At 38.2% G+C, this 23,718-nt stretch overlaps 1 protein-coding gene across 2 annotated transcripts; it reads left to right on the top strand.

Annotated features, from left to right (window-relative positions):
* Positions 1 to 4,344: 4,344 nt before the first annotated feature.
* dyrk2 (dual-specificity tyrosine-(Y)-phosphorylation regulated kinase 2) lies at positions 4,345 to 14,115 on the top strand. 2 transcript variants are annotated; one of them, XM_084111486.1, is made up of 3 exons: positions 4,345 to 4,755; positions 5,302 to 5,432; positions 9,479 to 14,115. In XM_084111486.1, the coding sequence occupies exons 1-3, from the start codon at positions 4,701 to 4,703 to the stop codon at positions 11,069 to 11,071; spliced, it is 1,779 nt and encodes a 592-aa protein (XP_083967612.1). In that variant the 5' UTR covers positions 4,345 to 4,700; the 3' UTR covers positions 11,072 to 14,115. The 2 variants fall into 2 exon arrangements, with proteins under 2 accessions (XP_083967612.1, XP_083967613.1); XM_084111487.1 differs by having other exon boundaries at positions 4,686 to 4,864.
* Positions 14,116 to 23,718: the final 9,603 nt, after the last annotated feature.

Here is a 23,718-nt window from a genome sequence, read left to right as displayed (position 1 = left end):
CAAGACATCATGGTACTGAGCAAGGGACTACCATTTTATCAATCCATTATCATATCTGTAGTCTGTGATTCAGACGGCCTGCCCACAATCTGTTTGCTAACCATCTGATGCATATTGCTCACAAAACAAGGAAGTAGCCTACTCTGTCAGCCTGGACATTTCTGATCTGATTGGCTGGCTTTACACAACTTCCGGGAGCAAGGGGGCACAATATTTTTAGTCTACCTGAAATAAAGTCATGTTTACAAGGTACTGGACTGATACAAGGAGAGCTTTTAAGGATGAAATAATCACTGGATTTGCCAAACGTTTGCCAGGTTAGTGACATCAAATAACTGAAAAATGTTGAGAGGTTTCTGTGTGGCACTTAGTAACTTAACTAAATATCCATGAGCAGAACTGTATATTCTGCTTTTTTACTGAGTTATGTCTGTGAAATAGTTTTTTATTTAATTTTTTATCAACATTTTCCCAAATTTGTTCTAGGGTTTTCTGTTTCTGGATTGCTATACCTTTATTTATTCCATTAATTATTTATTCATGTGTACTTTTATTTTCATGGATGTCTGTTGGTATATTTCAGATAAACTTGCCCCTAAGTGACACCTAAAAACATAAGGAATTTTAGTTGGTCATTTGCATGTCAGTCAGACAGTGTCTAAAAGAACTCAACTGCAAATAACACCTATGATTGCATTGCTATCACACTTCTGCAGGTCCTTTCACAGCTTTTAGTCTTGAGTGCCATGCCTCGGTGATTGGGTTCTTTGTCTCAGCAAATGGGTTCTGTCAGCCCTTTGATTTCTCACTATCAGAAACTACAAGACAATGATGTGAGAGTTATAACACAACCCCAGGATCAGCCCTTCTTACCCTCCCCACATAAAATGACCCAATGCTGTGATCAATGGCCCAATTCCTTACATAGTGCTTATTGATGTTTCCCAGTAACCGCAGTGACAAATGCCATTATAGCCATCCCAGCATACCCTGCTGACCACAGCCTGACATGTGACACTACATTAGCTTGCTTCCTGGGGGGATGGACAAGGGAGATGATTGTGGCTTGTATTTACTTTGCATTTTACTTTTTTACTGAGTATGCTGCACCTTGCTTTCTTGTTTGTTTTAGGACTGGAAGTTAAGTCAGATTTGATAGTAAATTCTCTAAAGGAACTGCCTCATAATCAATGCTGTAAAATAATTATTTTTTTCTGTGAGGCCAATGATGAAACTGAGATGATATTATCATTTTATGTTTAAATACTGAGCCTGAAATTGACGGTATCTTCAAACATTCAGAGTTAGGGGTACATAATCATTACCAAAATCATATCTTTTGGGATATCAGATACCACTATCTAAAGACTGGATGATCTACAGTACATTGTGTTGAAACTCCAAAAACAGTCAATCAGAGAAATAAGATCAATCATTGTTATTGTGCTTTATTAATGTATAACTTGTTAAAGACTCTTCAGATAATGCAGATTCAATCACATCACATATAACCTAATCACTGTAGAATGTGCTTTGATATGTAGGCCGCATATGAATGCATATTTAATGATTCACCCTCAGCTTTAGTGGACATACTTTTTGTGTAGAACATAATCTAATGTTTACATGGCTCCTGTTGGGGAACTAAATGTACAGTACAAATGGAGGCTGTAATGTTTCTGCACTCGCTCCACCCTCTAGTGGACAGTAATTTAATTTGTCATGCCAAAATAACACGTGCTGATAGTGTAAAAGGAAATTAATCATTTAAAATGTTATATGCATTTATATACGAACACAAAACGTTCTCCAATGTCAACAGGAAAGGCTGAAAAAAAAAAAAAAACTAAACTAAACCTAATAATTAGGTATAAGTGAAAGTTTTATTCCAGGGGGCAATTCCTTGTTATTCCGAGGGGCAAAAAAAGAATGAAACAGCTCTGTTCATGCGATTAATTACCACACCCCTGTAAAAATGTCCACATGAAATCAAGAAAGGCTACACTTTCATTTATTGACAACTCTCTGTAAAATACCTACCCTTTTTTTAGCCCTTTCAAACTCAAAATGAAATTTAAAATATTGAAATTGTTTGCTTTTACTGTGTATAATGTGACCAGGATTGAAAGCATGAAAAAAAAAAATATATATCTCATGAAATATAGCCTATGCATTTATAAACAAATTATGTGGCATCAAGTGAGTTGGTGGACCTGGGAATATGGCAAGCCATTTTAGGATGTAGGCCTATTTTTAAGTTTTTAATTAGTAGACTTACCAATTTTGTAACTTTTAAAAAAAAATACAGAAATATATACTATAAAAGATTTGAGTAATTACAACTAACTAAAAATAAGTACTAGTATTTAATGGATAACTAATAATAGAATGGATAAGTAATAATGGAATAGTGAATAGATCTGCCTACTATCACAGTTGGAGTCCTTACTAGTACCACGTTAATGGTTACTGGTGACTTTGTAATAAGGGGTGTAGTTCAATAACCAAAACCAGCAAGTACAATTAATTGTGCACGAGTGGCGTGCAAATCACAGTACTGTGTTCGTTCACTAGCGCGCTCCTAAAGCGTGATAAGATTTGCTCGAGCCGCTCCCATCGCTTTGCCATGATTGAATTATATGTGACCCATTTGAATTATATCGATAATTAACTTTTTAAAAATGCTATGGAAAAAGGCAAATATCTAAAACAGTCACGTACAAAGACCTGACGAGAAAAAGAGGAGAAAACATTTACTAGAATGTATCATGCTTTATTGTAGTTACAGTTAGGCTACTGTGGTAAATTCTGTTTGGTAAAACGTGTACAATTAATAGCATAGGCCTAATCTGTAAAGGTAATAGATCTTCCCTATACAACGGTATGTTATGTTATAAATGTGTTGCTGTTTTTCATAACAAATGCTATATAGTGGTATATAATGCTATATAAAGTTTAAACCAAATCAATGCTCTTGTTTGTAATAGACATTAGCCACTGTTGCGTTAAAGGACAAATCCAGTGAAAAATGAACCTAGGGGTAATTAAGTAAGGGTTAATGCCCGACGAGGTGTCCATTATCAGGTTTTAATGGACGACGGCGAGGCGTGAACCGTCCGACACGCAGCGGAGGTCCGAAGTCCATTAATACCTGACAATGGACACCTCGAAGGGCATTAACCCGCTTATACCATGGTCACTTACGAAAGAAAGAAATATTTAATCAATTAATAATACTTTAATGTGTTTTAGAGTAAAAATCGTGAGGGTTTTTATTTATTAAGTCGAGCGCACTATTTAATATCTCCCGTATACAGGCGTTGCCAAGCAACGTGGCCACAGCGACCCGACCGCAGCAGTTGATCAGTGAGTTTGAGCCAGCGCAATCATTTAGAACTGTCATCAGGCAAATTGACGGGACGCCTTTCCTAGGTGTACATTATCACTTTTTAATGGACACCCTGCAGCCAATCAGAATCGAGTATTCACCCAGACCATGGTATAACACATGGTTACCGAGTCAATCGTTCCCGGCGATGCGTTTTCATGAAAATCGAATGTATAGAGTATTATCTTTAAAAACAGATTTGCTCATAACAGTAGTATATGGGGCACAGAGTAAGTAAAAATAAATCGCTAGTTAATACCACTAACAAGGCTCAAAATAGCCTCACACTAACACGGTAACATAATGAGGGTCCTTACATACAAACCGAAGCATTGAGAACTTTGTAAGTGTACAGACAGTTTAATAAGAAGATACTTTATAAAGACAGTACATTACGCGTTGACATGCAGGATCCATCTTGGAAAACAGTCTCGACTAATTGAGCCACGAACGCCGTGCTACATTAGATTTCACAAACGTAATTCCTATCGACCAGCTATCCTATCGACGGCGTTCGTGACTCGATTAGTCGAGACTGTTTTCCAAGATGGATCCTGAATGTCAACGCGTAATGTACTGTCTTTATAAAGTATCTTCTTATTAAACTGTCTGTACACTTACAAAGTTCTCAATGCTTCGGTTTGTATGTAAGGACCCTCATTATGTTACCGTGTTAGTGTGAGGCTATTTTGAGCCTTGTTAGTGGTATTAACTAGCGATTTATTTTTACTTACTCTGTGCCCCATATACTACTGTTATGAGCTAATCTGTTTTTAAAGATAAAACTCTATACATTCGATTTTCATGAAAACGCATCGCAGGGAACGATCGACTCGGTAACCATGTGTTAATTACCCCTAGGTTCATTTTTCACTGGATTTGTCCTTTAATACTACTCATATAGCCAATAAATGTAAATACGGCTTGCCGCACGGGGAGGGGAGAGAAAAGAAGGTGGAGGCGAACGAGAGTGATAGATAAGTCCAGACAACACCCTAAACCGGTTTAAAGTATATTCCTAGTTACTCTTACTGTATGTGTGTGAGAGAATGCCACGGTCTGCGCAGAATTTCCTAGGCCCAAAAGTGCGAAGCTGTAGAGAGCAATGCGTGCGTCTTTGTTTGTTTTGCACGTTTCCAAGCGATGATAACGCGAATTCGGTTAGCGTTTGAGGAAGCAGCCCCTAGAGTTGGCTTGCTCAGGTCTGGATGTATCTGATTGGAGTAGCAGCAGTCAGAGTGGGTGATCACAGGGAGGAGGGGAGAGACTCAGAAGTGGCTTTTCTGCGTGTGTGTGTGATTCTCCAGCGGCCATGTTAACCAAGAAACCCTGCGCTGCCGCTGCTGCTACTGCTGTCTACCCGACTGGTAAGGAACCCAATTCCCGGATCTAAGAGGGCGACGCCGGGCACGTTAATTCTCCGGATTGGATTTTGGAGATGGATTATTTATCCGATTTAAATGCTCCATAACGCTTGTAAGGCTCGCAGCGTTTCGTTTCATTGCTCGTGGTGACTATAGGGTTGAGTACAGTAGCTATAATCCCCGGAAACACCATTAAAAAAACGGCTGTTTTTGCATTCAGTAAATTGTTCCTGTTGCTATAGTGACTATATTTAGAAACCAAGCGCTTTGGATTAAAGGCTTTTAGATTTATTGGGGGTTTATAAAAGGTTTTCGTTTGTTAAAATGGTGTAAATATTCTGGTTCACTTTAAATTTCTTAATTGATTTAATACATCTGATGAATCGATAGGCTATGTAACGTTAACCGGGCTAACGTTACAGTTTTCGTTTTCTGGACTAACTAACATTAGCCTTTATGATCTCTTTTGCCTTTTAAAAATACTGTCAGGTTAAAGCAATTGTTTGAACATATATATTTTTTCGAATACATGTTTGCTAATTTCTACAGGCAAAGGGGGTGAGATTTGCCAGCTACAGTCTTCCCCCGGACTGGGCATCGGGGGTCCCCGGGCTGTAGCAGGGACTGAAGCCACATCACCCGTCACACTACCACCACTCAGGAACAGCAACTCTCTCACGGTAAAATTAACCTTCTTGCTTGCACTTTCCACTATGCATGCCTCCTGAGTCCTCCTTTGTTCTCATAATCTGAGTTTTGCTATAATGTTAGCATATATTGTGGCTAGTGCATGGTTTAAGGAACCAAGGGTTTTCAAAATTATTAATGGCAAATATGCTACCACATGATAATTTCCTTCCTACAATAAAGCCTGCTATTTATCTTTATGTAGAAAGATGACATTATAATATTTTCAAAGTTAAGTAAATAATTGGTGTTTATATTGTAAAATGAACTAAATCCAATGTTAATTATTAAAATATTTACTTTGTATTAGTTTACTGTGTGTATTTTCTACACTTTTAGATTAATATTAGAGGTAAATGTACCTGAAGAAACCATTTTCAGTCAGATTTGAATTGATTTAGTGCTTTTTACAATACATGTTTCACTACAGTTTTACAAAGAATAGTTCCTTACAAATTACACTGAGCGAGAAAAAGGTTACAGTTAACACATTAGCTTTGACAACCCTAAAAAATAAATGTATTAAAATATTTTTTTCTCTCTTTCTCTTTAAAATTTTCTGCGGATCCCCCTATAGGGTGCTCTCTTGCGGCCTTCCGAGGGCCTCCCAAACCCCAGTTTGAAAACCCCTTTTTTTTATAGCATTTGTTATTTAAGAGTCCATGATTCATACAGAATGCAAACCTGTTACTGGAGTATTTTTTTATGCACATCATTGCTTGTACAGTAAGTGACTTTGTGAATGCAGCTAGTGGAGTACAAAATAATCAGATTGTATGTCAATTTTGTGAGTTGTTACATTAGCAATGCATGACAAAAAGGGTCTTCTCTGAGTCTTATATGGATACAGAATTACAATGTAATGATTAGACAGTGCACTGTATTTGGAAGGTATGCATTTTTAAGAGACAGTAGCAAGAAGACTCTTACAGTAGTTTAAAGATGTTGCAAACCAAAGTGCAAGTTTTAAACCCATGTTTTGATAAATTAATTTTGAAGAAAGGCATGGAATATAAGTTTAAACGGTGAAAAAATATTCAGATATGAACAGTAGTAATGGTCAGTGGCTCTCTTAGAGTCATTGGTTGATGTATTGTGTGGAGATGTTGGCATTGGTGGGGGATGGGAAATTCTCAGGCCATCAGTGTGACGCCAACAGGCACCGCTGAAATCTGTCATCTAGTGTATTTCCTTATGTAAAGCTATATATCCAAAATCTTAATCCATTCAGCCTTCACGGCATGATGTAGGACTAAAAAACATGATGTTTTAGCGAAAAATTCGTCAGTTTGCTAAAACACATGCAATGCACGACAATGAAATGCTGCTCAGTAATTAGTTTATTAGTAATGTTTAAAGAATTGCAGTTTATGTAAATGTATTTGACATCACTGAATTAAATAAAATAATTGGATCAATGCCATTTATGACTAAGTAGCTGTGAGTTCTTTATTTAGCTGTCATTCTATTAGGGGTAAATATAGACACAGACTCGCATGGTAGGCACATTTGTACGTGTGCATAGTCTTACAAAACAGAATTCCTGCAACATGTAATAAATCAAATCTCAGCATTGTATTTGTAAATCTAGCTCGTCAATCAACGTATATAATTGCTAAGCTATGATGGAAATTTATTAATGTCAACATGTCTTATGTCTTACTAATAAATAAAATAAAAATATGCATAATGATTGAATGAGAACTTTTTCAGGTTTCTACAGTTCCAATTATAATTATAACATAATAAGCTTATTGGGAATTATAACTTCCATCTCGCTCTCGCTTATTACTTGCATGGTGATTAGGTGTCATGATGAGCTATGATTTGATGATGCTTAAGTTAACAGTAATAACAGTAATGATTTCTAAGGGCAGTACGTTGGGCTCATTCCTACTTAGTTATGTAACAGATTACATCAACAAATTAGAGCTGATTGTGTATACATATACATATAAGATCTTAAAAATAATTTCTGATGTGCTTTTCAAATGTCAAATTCACAGTCAAGTTATGTATGGCAATTAGTAGGACATTTAGGGACACACTCTGTGTTGATTTTGGCTTTGAAGCTAATAAGAAGGTTGCTTCCAATTATATGCCGAAAGTTTTAGATCGGCCAGACACTCATGTAAGACGACATTCTAGTTTTCAAGTTTTATAGTAATTACAAGGACGGCAATACTTATTCTGTCTTTATTTTTCTGTATGTTGAAATATCTGTCCAGTTAGATTTGAGTCTCATACCTTTTAGGTAAATTAACACCATTAAGGGCAGTTGAATCACAGCCTTTTAGCACTCCTCTTAAGCCATATATGTATTTTGCAGAGTAGTGAGCATTAGAATGATTGCCATGCTCACTACATTTCCCAGACCAAATGTGTCTTTTGTTCGGCTCCAGTTGTGTCCTCTACAGCTGCCAGCAAGCATGCATTTTCTACGACCCCCCACCTGTTCAGATCCTGTCTGAATTACCCAGCAGGGCGACCAAGTACAACAAAAGGTTGAAATTGAAGCTTAATTCAGATCAATTTTTAGTTCCAGAGGCTAATTTTAAATCTTATTAATCTCTTGTGTATGATGCATGAGCTCAATAGTCAGTCAGTGTGATACATTTTTCCTGTAGAAACTAGGCTATATACTCTTTATGATGGCTGGTAAATTATCAAGAATGTCCTGCCTTAGCTAATACTTAAATCTATGCTTAATATCATAAGCTTATTTAAAACAGTGTGCGATTTATTTTGTGACACTAAATATTGGTTTACTGATTTAAGATTGGATATTGGTTACATTTATATTTATATTTGAATGATGCCGTTTTCTTAACTAGAAGCCTGTCATTAAACAGGACATCATTGTCACTGTTTTAGTTTTGTGTGAGACAGGGCCAAAGCAAAAAATATGTCTGTATTTTGAGTGGTTTTAGAGGAGATTGCATCAGAGCCTTTGGATTTAGAGTTCAAGCTGGGTATTTTTTTTTTTTATCTTCAGTCAGAGGTGTAAAAACATCAGTACTTGCCATCTGGGTATTGGAGATAGGTTGAGATAAAAAGGATATGTAAATATCAGAAGTCTTGCAATGCCCTGATATGCTTTTACACTTATCACTCTCTCTGCATGTGAATACGGAAAGGCTGAGATTAGACAATAAAGCACAGTTAAGTGGATCATGAGTATCATTCAAAACACAAAAATAAACGCTAATCCATTAAAACTACCTGGCTGAAATAACAGGACAACAGTTATGTCAAGGGGAGTAATGTTCAAATGTGTAAGAGTTTGTTTTGTATAAAATGAGAAGGTTGCTGCAAACATCTGACTGAAGCAACAGGATGTCCTTGTAAAAACAAGATTCAGAGGTAATCACATTATCAAGGAAGTAAGCATCTTGCAGGGCAGGAGATTCAGGAAAGCAGGAAATTCATGTTTAATGAGCTTAAATAAACGACAAAAAAAGTCTCCCATAGCTGAATTCCACGTGCTAAAAACAACGTATTGTCTAACATCAAATAGCATTTAAATGGAAAGGTTGAGAAATTACACTACACGCATTGGACACCAAATCTCTTAGATCAGTTATTTAACATACTGAATTAAATTATACAAACCAGCAGGACCTGTAGTGTCGGAAGTCAGTGCATAACAAGGGATACACATAAGTGCCCAGTCTGTTTTTATTCTGCAATTTTTGTCAATCAAGCTGTTATTTTCCCTCTATGGATTATGTCCTGATCTCTGGTCTTTAGTATAGGAAGCTTCATTTCTATTGATCCACCAACAATAGACAAGGAGTTAATTAATAATGCATGCAATTAAACATGGAATGAAATTTTTTCGAGCCTGTTGTAGAGAATCATGGAAAAACTTCTGCCAGGATTGACAGGGTTGGAATGGCTTGGATATTCAAGCCATTATATGGCTGCCTCTTTTATGTCAAATCTAAATGTGTATATATTATCAGCCGTGTGTCCTTCATTTATTTGGGAAACAATCCTGAAATAATGCCTCTTGCTTTTGTTTTTTTACCTTATCCAGGCTGGAGGCAATAAGCACACAATGACTGACCATCTGCACGTCGGGAATCACCAGCAGATCCACGTCCAACAGCTGTTTGAGGAGAACAGCAACAAACGGACAGTGTTGACTGCACAACCCAACGGGTTGACACCCGTAGGTAGAGCAGGTCTGGCCATGCCGGAGAAGCAGCAAGAAAGCAGCCAGTGTCGACAAGGCAGCTCAACTTCCATCAAATCAACTGAAAGCAAACCTAAGCCAGCACCTTTGACTCCTGAGCAGGCCATGAAACAGTACATGTCAAAGCTTTCAGTGTTTGAACACCAAGAAATCTTCAGCTACCCTGAGGTCTATTTTATAGGTCCAAATGCGAAGAAAAGACAAGGTGTAGTTGGAGGGTCTAACAATGGAGGTTATGACGATGATCAGGGCTCCTACATTCATGTGCCCCATGACCATATATCATATAGATATGAGGTACTAAAGGTTATTGGTAAAGGCAGTTTTGGCCAGGTGGTGAAGGCCTATGACCACAAGAACCACCAGCAGGTGGCCCTGAAAATGGTGCGTAACGAAAAGCGATTCCATCGCCAAGCAGCTGAGGAAATTCGCATTCTGGAACATTTGCGCAAGCAGGATAAGGACTCCACCATGAATGTCATCCACATGCTGGAGAACTTTACATTCCGCAACCATATCTGCATGACGTTTGAGTTGCTCAGCATGAACCTCTATGAGCTCATCAAGAAAAACAAGTTTCAGGGCTTTAGTTTGCCACTAGTGCGCAAGTTTGCACACTCCATCTTACAGTGTCTGGACTCCCTGCACAAGAACAGAATTATTCACTGCGACCTCAAACCTGAGAATATCCTTCTGAAGCAGCAGGGGCGCAGTGGGATAAAAGTCATCGACTTCGGCTCAAGCTGTTATGAGCATCAACGGGTCTACACTTACATCCAGTCACGCTTCTACAGGGCCCCAGAGGTCATTCTGGGTGCTCGATATGGGATGCCAATTGATATGTGGAGCTTAGGTTGTATCTTAGCGGAATTACTTACAGGGTACCCTCTCTTGCCTGGAGAAGATGAAGGGGACCAACTAGCATGTGTCATAGAGCTGTTGGGTATGCCCTCCCAGAAGCTACTGGATTCATCCAAGAGAGCAAAAAATTTTATCAGTTCGAAGGGATATCCCCGTTATTGCACAGTCACAACCTTACCTGATGGCTCAGTGGGGTTGAATGGGGGAAGGTCACGTAGGGGCAAACTCAGAGGTCCACCAGGCAGCAGGGACTGGGTGACAGCACTCAAAGGCTGTGATGACCCCCTCTTCTTGGACTTTCTAAAACAGTGTCTAGAGTGGGACCCATCCTTGCGTATGACCCCTAGTCAGGCCCTCCGCCACCCATGGCTCAGAAGACGCTTGCCAAAGCCTCCCACTGGGGAGAAAACCACCGTAAAGCGGATCACTGAGGGTACTGGTGCTATAACTTCAATCTCCAAATTACCTCCCCCCTCTGGCTCAGCCACAAAGTTAAGGACTAACATGGCACAAATGACTGATGCCAATGGGAATATACAACAAAGGACAGTGTTGCCAAAATTAGTCAGCTGAACACTACCTTTTTTTCTTTTAAATGATGATATTGGAAATTGTTATTGATATTGGAAAGCTGAGCATTCAGAAGCGTGGGTTTTTTTAGGAATGAGAGTCATTAATGCATATACACCATTAATGAACTGCTTCGTAGCACCTTTAGTTGGATTTGTTCTAGGAAAGCTCAAATGGCCAAGAAAGAGGGAACAACACTTTAAAGTTTTTATCTCAGGACTTTGCTGAATGCTGCTTTGAAGGAGCAGTCTGGTTCTACAATCTGGTCTATAATAACAAAAAAGTCCCACTTTGGTTTGACACCTACATATTGTAGCATAAAAAAGTAAACGGCCTTCCCACAATGAAGTAATGGTTCATTGTTTTTATGTGCTTCTGAAAATTTAATCACTACCCTCAGATCCTGTCAGATAAATATAGTGAGTTGAAGGTTAAAAATGCATTTACTAAAAGCTATTCGATCTGAGACCTGTTGCATTGCAGCCTAATGCTGTCAATATCAAGACAAGATAATTTTATAAAACACTCTAAGAGACTATGTAAGAGAAACAGGTACAATGGAGAGTGGATGTTGCAGACTGTAATGAGGTAGCAAAAGGAATCAATGTTTACATGATAGACTTGGTATGTGCCTATAAATCTCTTGACATTCCTTAAAGACATTAAATGAGGAAAAAAGAGAGTGTCTAGATTGATGGCAAGTTTAAAGGAATTTAGGCGGCTAAATGGAGATGATACTCAGTACTTGACACTCATGTAATTATAAGCTATTCGCTGGAAGAGTTGCTTTTGACAGTGTACTGTCCTGGAAGGAAAAAAAAAACTTTGGTGCTTTACCTTTTTTATTTATGATGATTTTTATATCTTGAAACGTAAAGCTTATGGAACAAAACAGTGTTGTGTATTCAGTTGAGTGAAGACTTAGTTTGCAGATTAGGGTCAAGAATGTTCTTTTTTTTGGTCTTGTCTCTAAAATGAATGCTTTTTTTGCTGTGATTAGGACTAAGAATTTAAGAATAGGAAAGCAGAACATTGCATTTACTTTAATGCAAGCAAGTAATCATGCATGATACATATTTTAGATGGACAAGGTTATGGCGGAGTATGTCACGATTCAAGTCTCGAAACAAATCTATAACCACAAAGACAATACAGATGGCAACATTGCATATCCTCAAATTGTTACATAATCATTGTGTGGACTTGCTAATATGAGGCCAGAGTTAAAATTCTTAAAGGTTGTTCCCTTTTTAAAAAATAATGTTACAAATAAGTTATTAATAACACTTTCCCCCCAAATCCAAAACAGTTGGATTTGACAAAGACTGGCCATTTTTGTAGCATTTGTGACATAGAAAGAATAATTTGACTGACATGGGTGTAAAAGCTTAGCAAGTTTAACTTATTTATTTCATTTTATTGTGTCAATGAAGAGCTAATATAGGTGGAACCAGTGGAGGTGGCTTGTATATCAATGGATTGATTTACGGTGCAATGCACAAAAAATATATCTGCCACTACATTGAAATCCTACTCTAGCAGGGGGTAGTCCTGCTTAATTTCACCCAGTCATGGATTGGGGGTGTGGAAGGAGGTCAAACTATGGGCTGTCAGGGAGACCAGCAAAGCTGTAATGCTCATGTTGATCCCTCCTCCTCCCCCACTAGAGGCTGGCACAGTGCCCACCAGGCCTACTGCACACTGCACAGGGGCTAAGGCCCTTTTGGACACCCATAGTGCTTTACAAATGCAGACGTTACCTGCCAACATCAGCAGGCATTTCACAATGTACTTTACACTGTTTTTATTGTTCTGTGAATTGACAGCAGTGTGGAATAATTGTGCCCTTAGGTTTAATACAATGTGCCTTTGGTTATCAATGCCATTCATTTTTTTTTCAAACAACATTTCTCCCTTCCATTTACTTTGAAAGACTCATGGTGATTCTCTTGCACATGTTTGAGCATTGCCCAAAGATTGGCTACTTCCCAAACCTCGTTAAATGGGACTTGGGAACAACTGGCCGCACAGTAGAGGTTGTACATGCAGTTCAGACACTCAGTCTTTTTTCTACTATGATTTGAGGAGTAAACAAATAACTTTAGGGCCCTTTTCCACCAGGGATGTCAGTAAGAGACAACCATCACTGACATAAAACAAGTGTCTTCACCACTGCATTCATGTTGTCTTAACATCACAAGTATTCAAGGTGATACATTTGGTTGATTTTATTTCAATAGAAATGAGAACACATTTTAATATTTTACCTCAGACTGTTGTGATATACTTGTACTTTACGAATCCAGGGCATTTGGTACATACCAAAGTGCATTCCTTTCTGTGTTAGTGGCTATGTGGGAAATGAAGCCAGATTTTCTCTCTTTACCTGATCAAGAGTCCACTCAAGAGTATGTCTTGAGAATGATAATCTTCTGTGGAGAGGGAAGGATGCTTGAGCTCTATTAGACAGTCACATCACCTGTTAAAATGTCTGACAGATGTAGCATACCTCCAAATCTCTTGTTACTTGACATGGCTGGATGTATCTTTTGAGCAGTAAAAACTGCAACCCCATGAAATCCAGTGAGTAAGTTGTCATCCTAGTGTGCAATACAGTGGTAGCATTGTTGGGGAAAATCAAACCACATGTCTGAAAGTTACATTTTAAAAGGATATGCTTTTTACAGTTTTTAAATGTATGCCCTAACTCTTGAATCTAGCTACCCACTGTCAGCTTCGTTTTTTAAAAACAAATCTTTAACAGAGGAACAAAGTTGGCAATGTTTATATTCAGCCACAGAAATGTACTGTACATATGTGAATTTGTTGAGAATTCGATGTGGATGTGTACATATGTATAATGTTTTCATTTTGTGAAATGCTGCTGAAAACACTACATATATTGCTGTAGTGGGGGTTTAATGTTGGCGGCCAGTTTAATGATACTGTATTGTACAGCTGATGGAAGAAGAGGTTTTTTCTAGTGATCATTTGTTAAATTTTATTGTGTGGCTGGAATATATTAATAATAAAAGTTTTAATGTCAATCTTTACAAAATGTGGTTTGTGGTGACATCTTTAAGCAATATGAAGAAACTAAAAGCTAAGCTAACTACGGTCTGTTTATACGACACCGTTTTCAACTAAAAACTGAAAAGTTTTGGCCATTCATTTACACAACAACAGTGTTTTGAAGGCCTAAAAAAAGGAACGTTTTGAAAATGGTAATGTTATTGTCTTCGTGTAAACTACAAAAACGCAAATTTGTGAAAGCTGTGACGTCATCCGCATGCGTATTACATGTTCAGTCTATAGGTGCATAGTTTTTCTTTACAAAGTGACATAGCCAAGATGGAGTCAGGTAGTCCAATCAAGTCACCTGCTTTGCCATAGAAAAAGATACACAAATGATGCCAATTTAGTGACTTTTCAGACTGCTTTAGAGACAAATCTAGCGACTTTTTGGACTGCTGGTTAACATGTAGTCAGTCATAATATAATACTCTTTCTGTTGTCTGACAGAAAAAAGTAAATGAGAACAGCTTTATTGGATATTTGGCTATGTATTGAATATATTAAAATAAAGTATGTGAGTACAGATTAGGAGAGAAGATGTGTAAAGTGCTGACAATTGGCTCATTATGTCATCTAGCGACATTTAGCAACTAAAGCAGGCTTTAGCTATTTCCACTGAAAATAGTTGGCAATACTGCACATAATTTTGGCTTGTTGTCAAAAGAAGATCTGTTGAAAGGGCTGTAAAAGGATCTGGGCAACCAGTAGTTCACACTCAGGTACATAGTTTACAAATTAAGGGAATTTTGCAATGATCTCCAGGCAACATTTGAGCTTGATAGTTCAATATAATAATATTCATCCATTTTTTATTAATAGCAATGGCTAATAAGACTGGGGGAGAAGAACTTCTGCACGTCAGCATTATTGATAAACCTACAGTAATACAGAAATATCCCAGGACTGTGTAGTGAGCCTTTGCCATCTTTATCATGTATTAATGCAGAATGCTGTGTGCACGACTGTGGTTTTCCTTAAGGGAACTTCCTTCAGGGGCAGAGAGAGATGTCGTCCATGCAACAACCATGCAAACACTCCATGTGTGTGCTATTAATAAATGGTTCAAATATTGAGGGACTATAATCAAAGTTGTTTTACCGGTAACAGGCAATACAAAATCACTAATGAGCAGCAGAATGTTGTACATTTAAGAGATTCGGACATTGTGTGCATGGGTGCATTTATTATTTACAGGAAATTCAGGAACTCTCACTTATAAGTGGTAAGACCACCTATTAACAATGCGTTTCCGCTAATGTCCTATTCTGAAGCAATAAACAAAATCGATGCCAGCAGTATTATAGATAGTGCAAATGAATGGTCCATTGCAAGTGGAGAGAACTGCTAGGTGCTTCTTTATCCTATTTTATGTTCACTGGAATGTCTGTGACTCATCAGCTCATAGTCTGATGTCCCAATATGTTTAATGTGCTTTGATGAAAAGTCCTTTGTCTTTTGGTTAATACCAGCAACCAGTCATCAATTCTGCATTGTGGTAGTTTTCTGAAGCAGAGAAATCCTGTCTTCACTCACTAACTTTAATAAATGTGTTTCTTTGGAGGAAGTCTTGGCATCTCTAAATGTGTCGTCTGTAGTGCTAATGAATTCAGTGTTGATTCTGTAAAAAAATTCTCGGAAAGCACTGAGAATTTGTTGTGTGCTGGATCTTTTATAAGACTTTAGCAGGAGGTTGTGTTGCTGTCTTTGCCAATTATGGTTTAAAGGAAGACTATTAATAGGCTTTCCAAATTCTTCACATTGCTGATAGATTGGGCTGTTAGTGCATTGATCAGTTTCAACCACAGGACACCTTTTCTTCTTCTACGTCATAATAACAACCATGCATATTTTTGAGTCTGTGCATGATCTCAGGAATTTAAAATAGTCTTGCCTTAACTTCTAAGCCATTCATCTACAGCTTTGAAGACCATACCATTCATCTAATAGCCTTTCAGTTTATTTAAGGTTAATATTACTTTGCCTTTTACTGCCAACAATCAACTACTTCATAGTTTGAATGGAAAAAATATCTACATAGCTTGAATATATTCCTTGTAGAGTACATAAAACAGTAAAATTAAGGGTTTAGGTTCAACAATGAATTCGTTGCTGTGTAGAACAGCAAAAAAAGTGCTTAATGTTGCATTATAGGTTCTTCAGATCAGTGTTTAAAAAAAAACTGTTTTGTATTGCTTTCTTTGATTTGAAAACTCTTCTCTGTATGGCCATTAAGGAACATATTTTTCTTTCATGCTGTCCAGGAATGGGTTAAAGCTGGCAACCTTGCTTTCAGAATATGAGCACAGCTGAACAAGAGAAAACTACAACATGACTGAACAAAAGCAAACCTTCCAGTTTATTTCAGGCCAGCTAAACGACTGAAATAAAACAAAGTCAAATACATCAGCATAACTCAGAGACAGGAGGCAGAAGGGATTTTCTGTCTCAATGCAGTTTTCTGTTGTTTTGGCTTATTGGCCTTTCTTTCGTTTTTGCTGGGCAAGCGAGTGTGGGAAGAATGCCCATGTGATAGACCTCTGTAAACAAACAGAGCTGGTGATGTCATACCACTGGAATGCAGAGGAATGCATTTTACAGACTGAGGGTACTGGAGGTATTTCCCCAGAGAGATGGAAAATGATCCATCACTGTTGCCTCCTCCATTTTATCATACCTCATTAAATTTCTTAAAAGTAAATACGTTTTAAGTGTATAAAATGTTGTTAGAAATTTTTGAAACATACAACACTTGTAACAGTGTAACACGTAGGAGTAGCGTAAGCTTGACGCCTCTCGCGGTTCAAACAAACAGGGCTGGGCAACAAACTTAAGCTCCTCCGACATTTCTCTTTAAAAATTCATGACTGGTGTTTTGTTTTGCTCTCTGCGCTTCCGCGTTCATCATTACATTGTGCGCCATGTCAAAGTTTACTCTTTCGCCGTAAACGAACGCATCGATTCACTTCAGAAGGCCTTTATTAACCCCCGTCAGTTTTGGGTGAACTATCCCTTTAAGGAACCAAGTTTAACTTTTCAGTGTTTCGTATTTAGTTACACAAGGAACAGCAAATGACTTATTACAGTTTGACATATGTTCTATTTCCTAACATTGTGGCCTTGTCTGGATAGCGCACTTATCCATGGACATTCACACATAAGTAACTATTATGTTGTTTATGCTGCCAGCCAAATGGTTATTTTCCCTATTGGGCCACAAGGAGCAGGTTTTCTTAGAAGCGGAGTAAATGAGGCTTCTGTGGGAGGGTCTCGCAGAACTTTGAGCAGGAGGGAGTGCAGCTCCTCTCCATTGAAGTTAGCACATCTGCATGAATATGAACACCCTTAGAAGCCTCTCGTCAGACAGCATCTGATACCACCCTTGGTTCTCACATCAACTGGATGATATGATAATGATCAGTGTCTACAAGCCAAACGTTGCTAGGAGGAAAAGGATTCTTCTACCATAAACCTCTAGAGTGCCATTCAAAACACCACACGCATACTGCACCTTCTGATGTGTTTTCATGCACCACACAGTGTTTTTCTTGCACCAAGAAATAAGATATGGACACACAAAGCTACCATAAAAGCTACCATTCAATCCAGGTCTTCCATACCACATGGGTTTAATGTCTGCAAGCCCTATTTCTGTTTTGAGTTTTACTGGTTCTCATGTATGTGTGTTTTTTTTATATATTTTTTTATCTGCTGAACTGTCCTGTTTAATTTATGGCATTGGATCAGTAAATGCAGCTAATCTTCCTCAGCAGGCACTGTCATCAGCAATGATGTCAGCTGATTTGAGGGTCGGGGAGGGCCTGAGACCTTTAGTGGAAGAAGGCAGTTTCTCTTTTCCTCTGTATTTATGTAAATGTTAAATATTAAGCTCTGTTTTCCCCCATGTACAAAGATCTGAATTGGCTATATTTTAAAATTAGTTGTACATTAGAATCCTTAAAACTAAACAATTAAATAGGTCTTGCATTTATAAATTCTATACTTAATACATTCAATTAATTATACGTTTGAATATTATTTGCAGCACAGATACAATGATTTTCACAACCATAGTTCACAGGGCCACATTGCATATCCTAGGCTTTCCCTGGACTTTACACTTGGTGGTCAAGAATGTTTTGGTTTTATGTATTAATGAAGATTTTTGGAAATACAGCATTGCAATTTCATTCTGGGTGATATATAACGATTTATAAGTTATTGTTTTTGCCATGTTTAATAAAACTGCCTGAAAAACCTTCTTTTTGAGGTATGAAATTCAAACACTTAAATTAACTGAATATGCAACTTAACAATTGCAAATGTGTTTTTCAGAGTTGTGTTGATGCCATCAATACAAATAACTACTCTTAAGTGGTGACAGGATAATTAACTCTTGATAGTAATGGAGAAGCTGGCAGCCTAGACCATCTTCATCACCATATTAGGAATGTGAGAGACTGAGACTGCCATGATAAGTCAGTTGAGTTGAAGCCATGCTATTTTCAGCCATCAGAATCCCAGAGAGAGAAGACGAGCAGCTTTGAATCAGGGGATCAGAGTGCCTGCATGCAAGTGCATACATCTTGACCTGTGATTGGGCATGCTGGGATAGCTATGTTTCTTTGAGCAGTCTCTCTATTGTTCTAGACTGCAATACAAGCAATGGTTATAATTAAAAATATTATGGCAAAACAATGCTAAAGCATTTGGATATTTGTTAAAACACTGCTTTAACTATAATTATTAGATTACCATGATCTCCAGCTCTATTACTTGCTCTATTTCATTTTAATACTATGTAAAATATCTCACTGTATTGACAAAATGTTTTCTTCGTGGCTTAGCATTGCAGTCAATTGAAAGGTTACAAGGGGGAGCTTTTTGCAATCGACCATATCATAACAGAGGAGATGAAAGGTTTATAAATGTGTGGATGAGCACTTTCCAGCATCATTGGAAGTCTATCAAATCCTTTATGGATAGAGATGTGCTGTATCAGCTGGCTGAAGATGATGTTCAAGCAGTTTAGCTTCACATTTTCCTTCTAATGCAAACTGTAAATTGTATATTGTTTTCCCATCAGCTCTGTAATTAGGTCCCAAACAAGATGTACCGCTTTGGCTCTTATACGCTGCACTAACAAGTAATATCACAGTCACCATGTTTTTAGTCGAAGTCACTGCAGTTTGACATTATCTTTATGTAGGTACCATTAAACTTGTGTTAAACTTGTTTTGTTCTGTGCTTATCTGACAGATTCAGTTTTATTTAATCATGTAATGATTTTGTTGTATTCTTAATCATGCATGCTTTATTGGCTTAAACCAGTTTTGAGTAGCACAGAAAGGTTATATGCAAATAAGATGCATTGAAGTTAGTTTTGTAATCCAGGAACATTTTTCAGTCAATGTGCAGTCCAACAAAAAAAATCAGAGCTTCCTTGGAAAAGCCTTTTAGTCTGTAGTTGGTTATTTTACTCCTCGTTTAGTCTTTGGTTCTTTTCCTTTGTTGCAGTTGCAAAGCAACAGTTTAGTCAGCGGATAAATCCCTAATGCAATCAGCATTAATTAATGTGGGCAGGTGAAAGGTCACAGCATAAGCCATCTATTGGCTTTAGGGCTTGTATGAAGCAGTGAATGTGGGAGACACCAGCCTGCAAGTATACTCAACATGATGTGACTACTATGTGTTCACTTTATAAAATATCTGTTGTATGAATGCGTTGTGCAATTCTTATGAGGGGTAGCTGTATATAAAGTGCACAAAGATGAAAAATACAAGGAAATTGTCTTTTAATTCAATAATCCAAAGGATACAGAGTGGTAACATGAGACCGGACAAAGAACTGAACAAAACAGGGAGTATATATACACAGACTAAATTAGGTAATTAATAAACCACAGGTGAACATAATGATTAATCAAACACACTAGGAAACCTGGTCAAATTACAGGGCACACAGGCAAACAAGAACAGAACTAAAAACACAAAGCCAAAACAGAACATATATGTGACAGTTCTCTTAACAGGTCTGTGGGCTAGACTTGGGCGGGCGCTGTGAGCGAGGTTTAGATTCTTCACTGGCAGGCATCACAGGATTCAGATTCTTCAACACATGGCCTGCCAATGTGAATGATTCTGTCCCCCTCAGTCACGTGAAATTAAATTAGTGCTTACCTGTTCTTCAAACACAAACAGCAAGCAGCTGTTTCTGTACAAAGGTCCTGCACTGCATGACCCCTTTATATTTAGCCTCAGCCCTGCTATCTGTATGCCATTTTGATCAGGTACATCGGGTCCCTAGCAAGGTTATATGTTTGGCACTGAGGTTAATGGGACCCTGGGCTGTAAATCAGGTTTAACTGGCAAGAAATATATGACTTTTTGAGATCAGTGATTTTAAATTTGACACAAATTCTGATGTAAAAATCTGTTGTAATAAAATGACAAATATATGTATAGTGTCAATATTTTTAGGAAAGATTAGCTCTGCTATTAGCATTGTTTTACTCAGAAACTATAAGCATCTGTCATGCTTGGTAAGCAGAAAATTATGTCTTACTTTTAGCTGAGAACACCCATTCCTCTGATGGAAGCTTCCACTGCAGACAGCTGTTAATGACTTTGCAGAGAAAATCCACAGCCATTTATTAGAGCATTGCAATGCACTCACCATCCAAAAGTGAGTGTTTGCAGAGCTTTATTGGATTTTGAAGTGGATGCTGAAACTAGAGATGTCTAATAAATGATTCAACCATTTGCAGATGTTTCAGCAGCAGAGACAAGCCAGGCACAGGATCCAGCAAACACATTAACTAGCCATAATGTCTTACAAGTCCTTACCACTTCTCTGTGCTTTTCCATGTCAGATCCATGGGCATGTTATCCCAAGGATCTCAGCCAGTAAACCACACACGCGTGAGGGCCCTTTTGTTAGAGCTGCATGGCACATGGCCTTCTTTTCATGCCAGTTCCACTCTCTTGTTCTTTCATAATGGATAATGTGGGGACAACAATGCTGCAAACATGACTCAAACAATAGGTAGACAAAATGGATAGGTGGTCATTTTAGCTGTGTATTTGTATGTTTGTGTGTGTGGATATACAAAGTACTGGTTGGATAAACCAGTCATAGATGGGGACACCAATGGGTCATCTGTGCTGCAGTTCCTATACTTGTTCTCATTCTGTTTTTTGTCACCTTGCTTGATCTGTCATTCCGCCCTGTTTGTTTATTTCACCTCTACATCAACCTCCATTTGCACCTGCCTCTCTCTCTCTCTCTCTCTCTCTCTCTCTCTCTCTTTCTCTCTCTCTCTCTCTCTCTCTCTCTCTCTGTCTGTCTGCCTGGCCAGCCTCAGCTCCCAAAGCTTCCCATTCTGTTGGCTCAATTCCCTGTTGTTCTGAGCTGCTATTAGAGCACTTTCCTGAAAAACTATTCGCCTTTTCAGGACAGCAGAATTCCATGTCAGCTCTGGAAAATCTGTTAATTGTCATGTTAATGCCACCATTAGGTGCTGCAATTCTCTCTTCAGAGACTCACCAATCAACATCACTTCCTCCCTTGTTTTGACTGCACGCTTCATAACTCCCTCAACTTTACAGTACCATTACAAGACTGCAGTAAATATTGGTCTCATAGTTAATGAAAATATAATTTTGTGACAGTGTTATTCCCAAGGATAGTAATAAATAAAAATTACAATATATAATGTGTGCATGTTGTCTCACGTGAGTATCTATCAAGTCTGTTTATAATGGCATGTTACAGCATATTTTTTTTCGCACCCTATACTTCATGTAAGCGCCACTTCTGTTACAGACGTTTATCAGTACTGTTTTGTGCTAATGTGTTGCTGTTCTCTATCTTAATATGCTCACGGGGTGTTTGAAAGATGTAGACTTCACTAGCCACACAGCTTGCCACCAGGAGGCCGATGAGGCCCAGGTGTCAGTGTAAATTAACAGCTTTTGAAATAGCCCTTTAGTTCCTGGGCCTGGCTATCAGCGTCTATATAGGGGAGTGAACTTTATGATATATTTGCAGATGGCACGCACCATGGAGCCTTTGGTTCAAGTTTCTTCGGCTGTAGCTCATGAGTCCTATTTAGGCCATTGGCAGAGTTTGAAATTTGAATTTCGTCACCAATAAATCTTCGCTCGGGCCATAGCATGGGCAGGTTATTCATGCAACTGGTTCTCTCATCGTTGTTTGTCTTTGCCCAGGTCCCTCAGGGAACATAGTTGGACTGGAGGGGGCTGAGGTCTCATAACAGGCAGCTGTCAAACAGAGATGAAAGCTTTTCCTGTCAAACCATGAGCTTGCCAAGAAAGGTCCTCCTCTGTGAGCTGACATACTCATCCCAGACTGCCACGTCCTAAGCCAATCCCACGACTGCGTCCGAACACAAAACAACCTTCATCAAGTAATTGATACAGAAAACTATCTTGCTCTAGTCACTATATAACTTCTCTTTTGGTTTTTATTTGTATTTATTTATTGCCTTTTTAGGCAGGAAAAGTGGCAGGAAAGTATGGGCGAATGGTCATCCAGACATGACCCAGGTTGGATTCAAACCTGAGTATCCATGAGCAAACAGCTCTTAAAAGCATATGAATAATCCACTGCACCACAGCTCTGATAGATCATTGCTTTGACCTGTTGTTCATTTCCTGCAGGCTGAAATCAAAAGTAAGATATTAGATTGTATCAGTGCCATCAGGTTTGCATCACTGTGGCACTTCATGTACCACTAGTGTACCTGCAGTTTTGTTTTGTGAGATGTATTTCTGCTAATAGATCAGGACACTTAAGCCCTATGAGGATGCACAGTTCAAGTGTACTTAGAGATGCACACATACTTTTCACCCATACAATATATGTCTTTCATTGCTGCTTGTCTTTTAGAGGGTGTGGATATTATTGGCATCGTTTTACTAGCCCATCGTTCTCTGGAGAAATGTGACTCCATTACACAATTAGAACCAGGGCAGTAAATTGTATGTTTGTGTCAAAGCGTATAAGGCCAAGATACAGTGACAGAATGAAGACTGTCATACTAACACAGAAAGGTCACGTATATTGGCGCACAGTATCAGTGTGTGAAAGTTCAAAGGGCATTTGATTTGTCAGAGTAATTTGACCATCTGTGAAGTATATTCAACCTTAATTAAGTGGGGTTTTTTCAAATTATTATTTTCAATGAATCAGTTGATTCAGTTCTGAATGATTAGTTCACAAATCAAACTGTTCCAGTTCTCACTGACTCAATGATCAGGTCAGAGGTATTAACAGCTCACTGGAGGGGAAGATTATCAGTGAAAACAACTTGTTGCTCACACAAACCTGTTGTATGAAATCAGAAGGAATATAGTGAATTTGTGAACTGGATCAACCATTTTATTATGAAGATTTGATGCAAAATAATGATTTGTTCATCACTAATTCTCTCGTGAATGAGCGGGTGAGTAAATAATGGTAGATAACTTTAATTATGCTAATAAACACTAGCCCTATTCACAGCAAGCCATTTCTCTATATCAACGAAACATTCAAGTATTGGAGTGTTGGATTA

This window comes from Abramis brama, assembly GCF_963993115.1.
Source record: "Abramis brama genome assembly, chromosome: 4".
NCBI classification, from domain to species: domain Eukaryota; kingdom Metazoa; phylum Chordata; class Actinopteri; order Cypriniformes; family Leuciscidae; genus Abramis; species Abramis brama.
The sequence above is the reverse complement of the archived record's forward strand: the minus strand, read 5'-3'. Positions and strand labels throughout refer to the sequence as shown.

Excerpts from the sequence above, each read along its gene's own strand:
- dyrk2 (XM_084111486.1), top strand. The coding sequence starts at position 4,701 with ATGTTAACCAAGAAACCCTGCGCTGCCGCTGCTGCTACTGCTGTCTAC. Across the intron at positions 4,756-5,301 it reads TACTGCTGTCTACCCGACTG|GCAAAGGGGGTGAGATTTGC; the intron begins GTAAGGAACCCA and ends TAATTTCTACAG. Across the intron at positions 5,433-9,478 it reads GGAACAGCAACTCTCTCACG|GCTGGAGGCAATAAGCACAC; the intron begins GTAAAATTAACC and ends TACCTTATCCAG.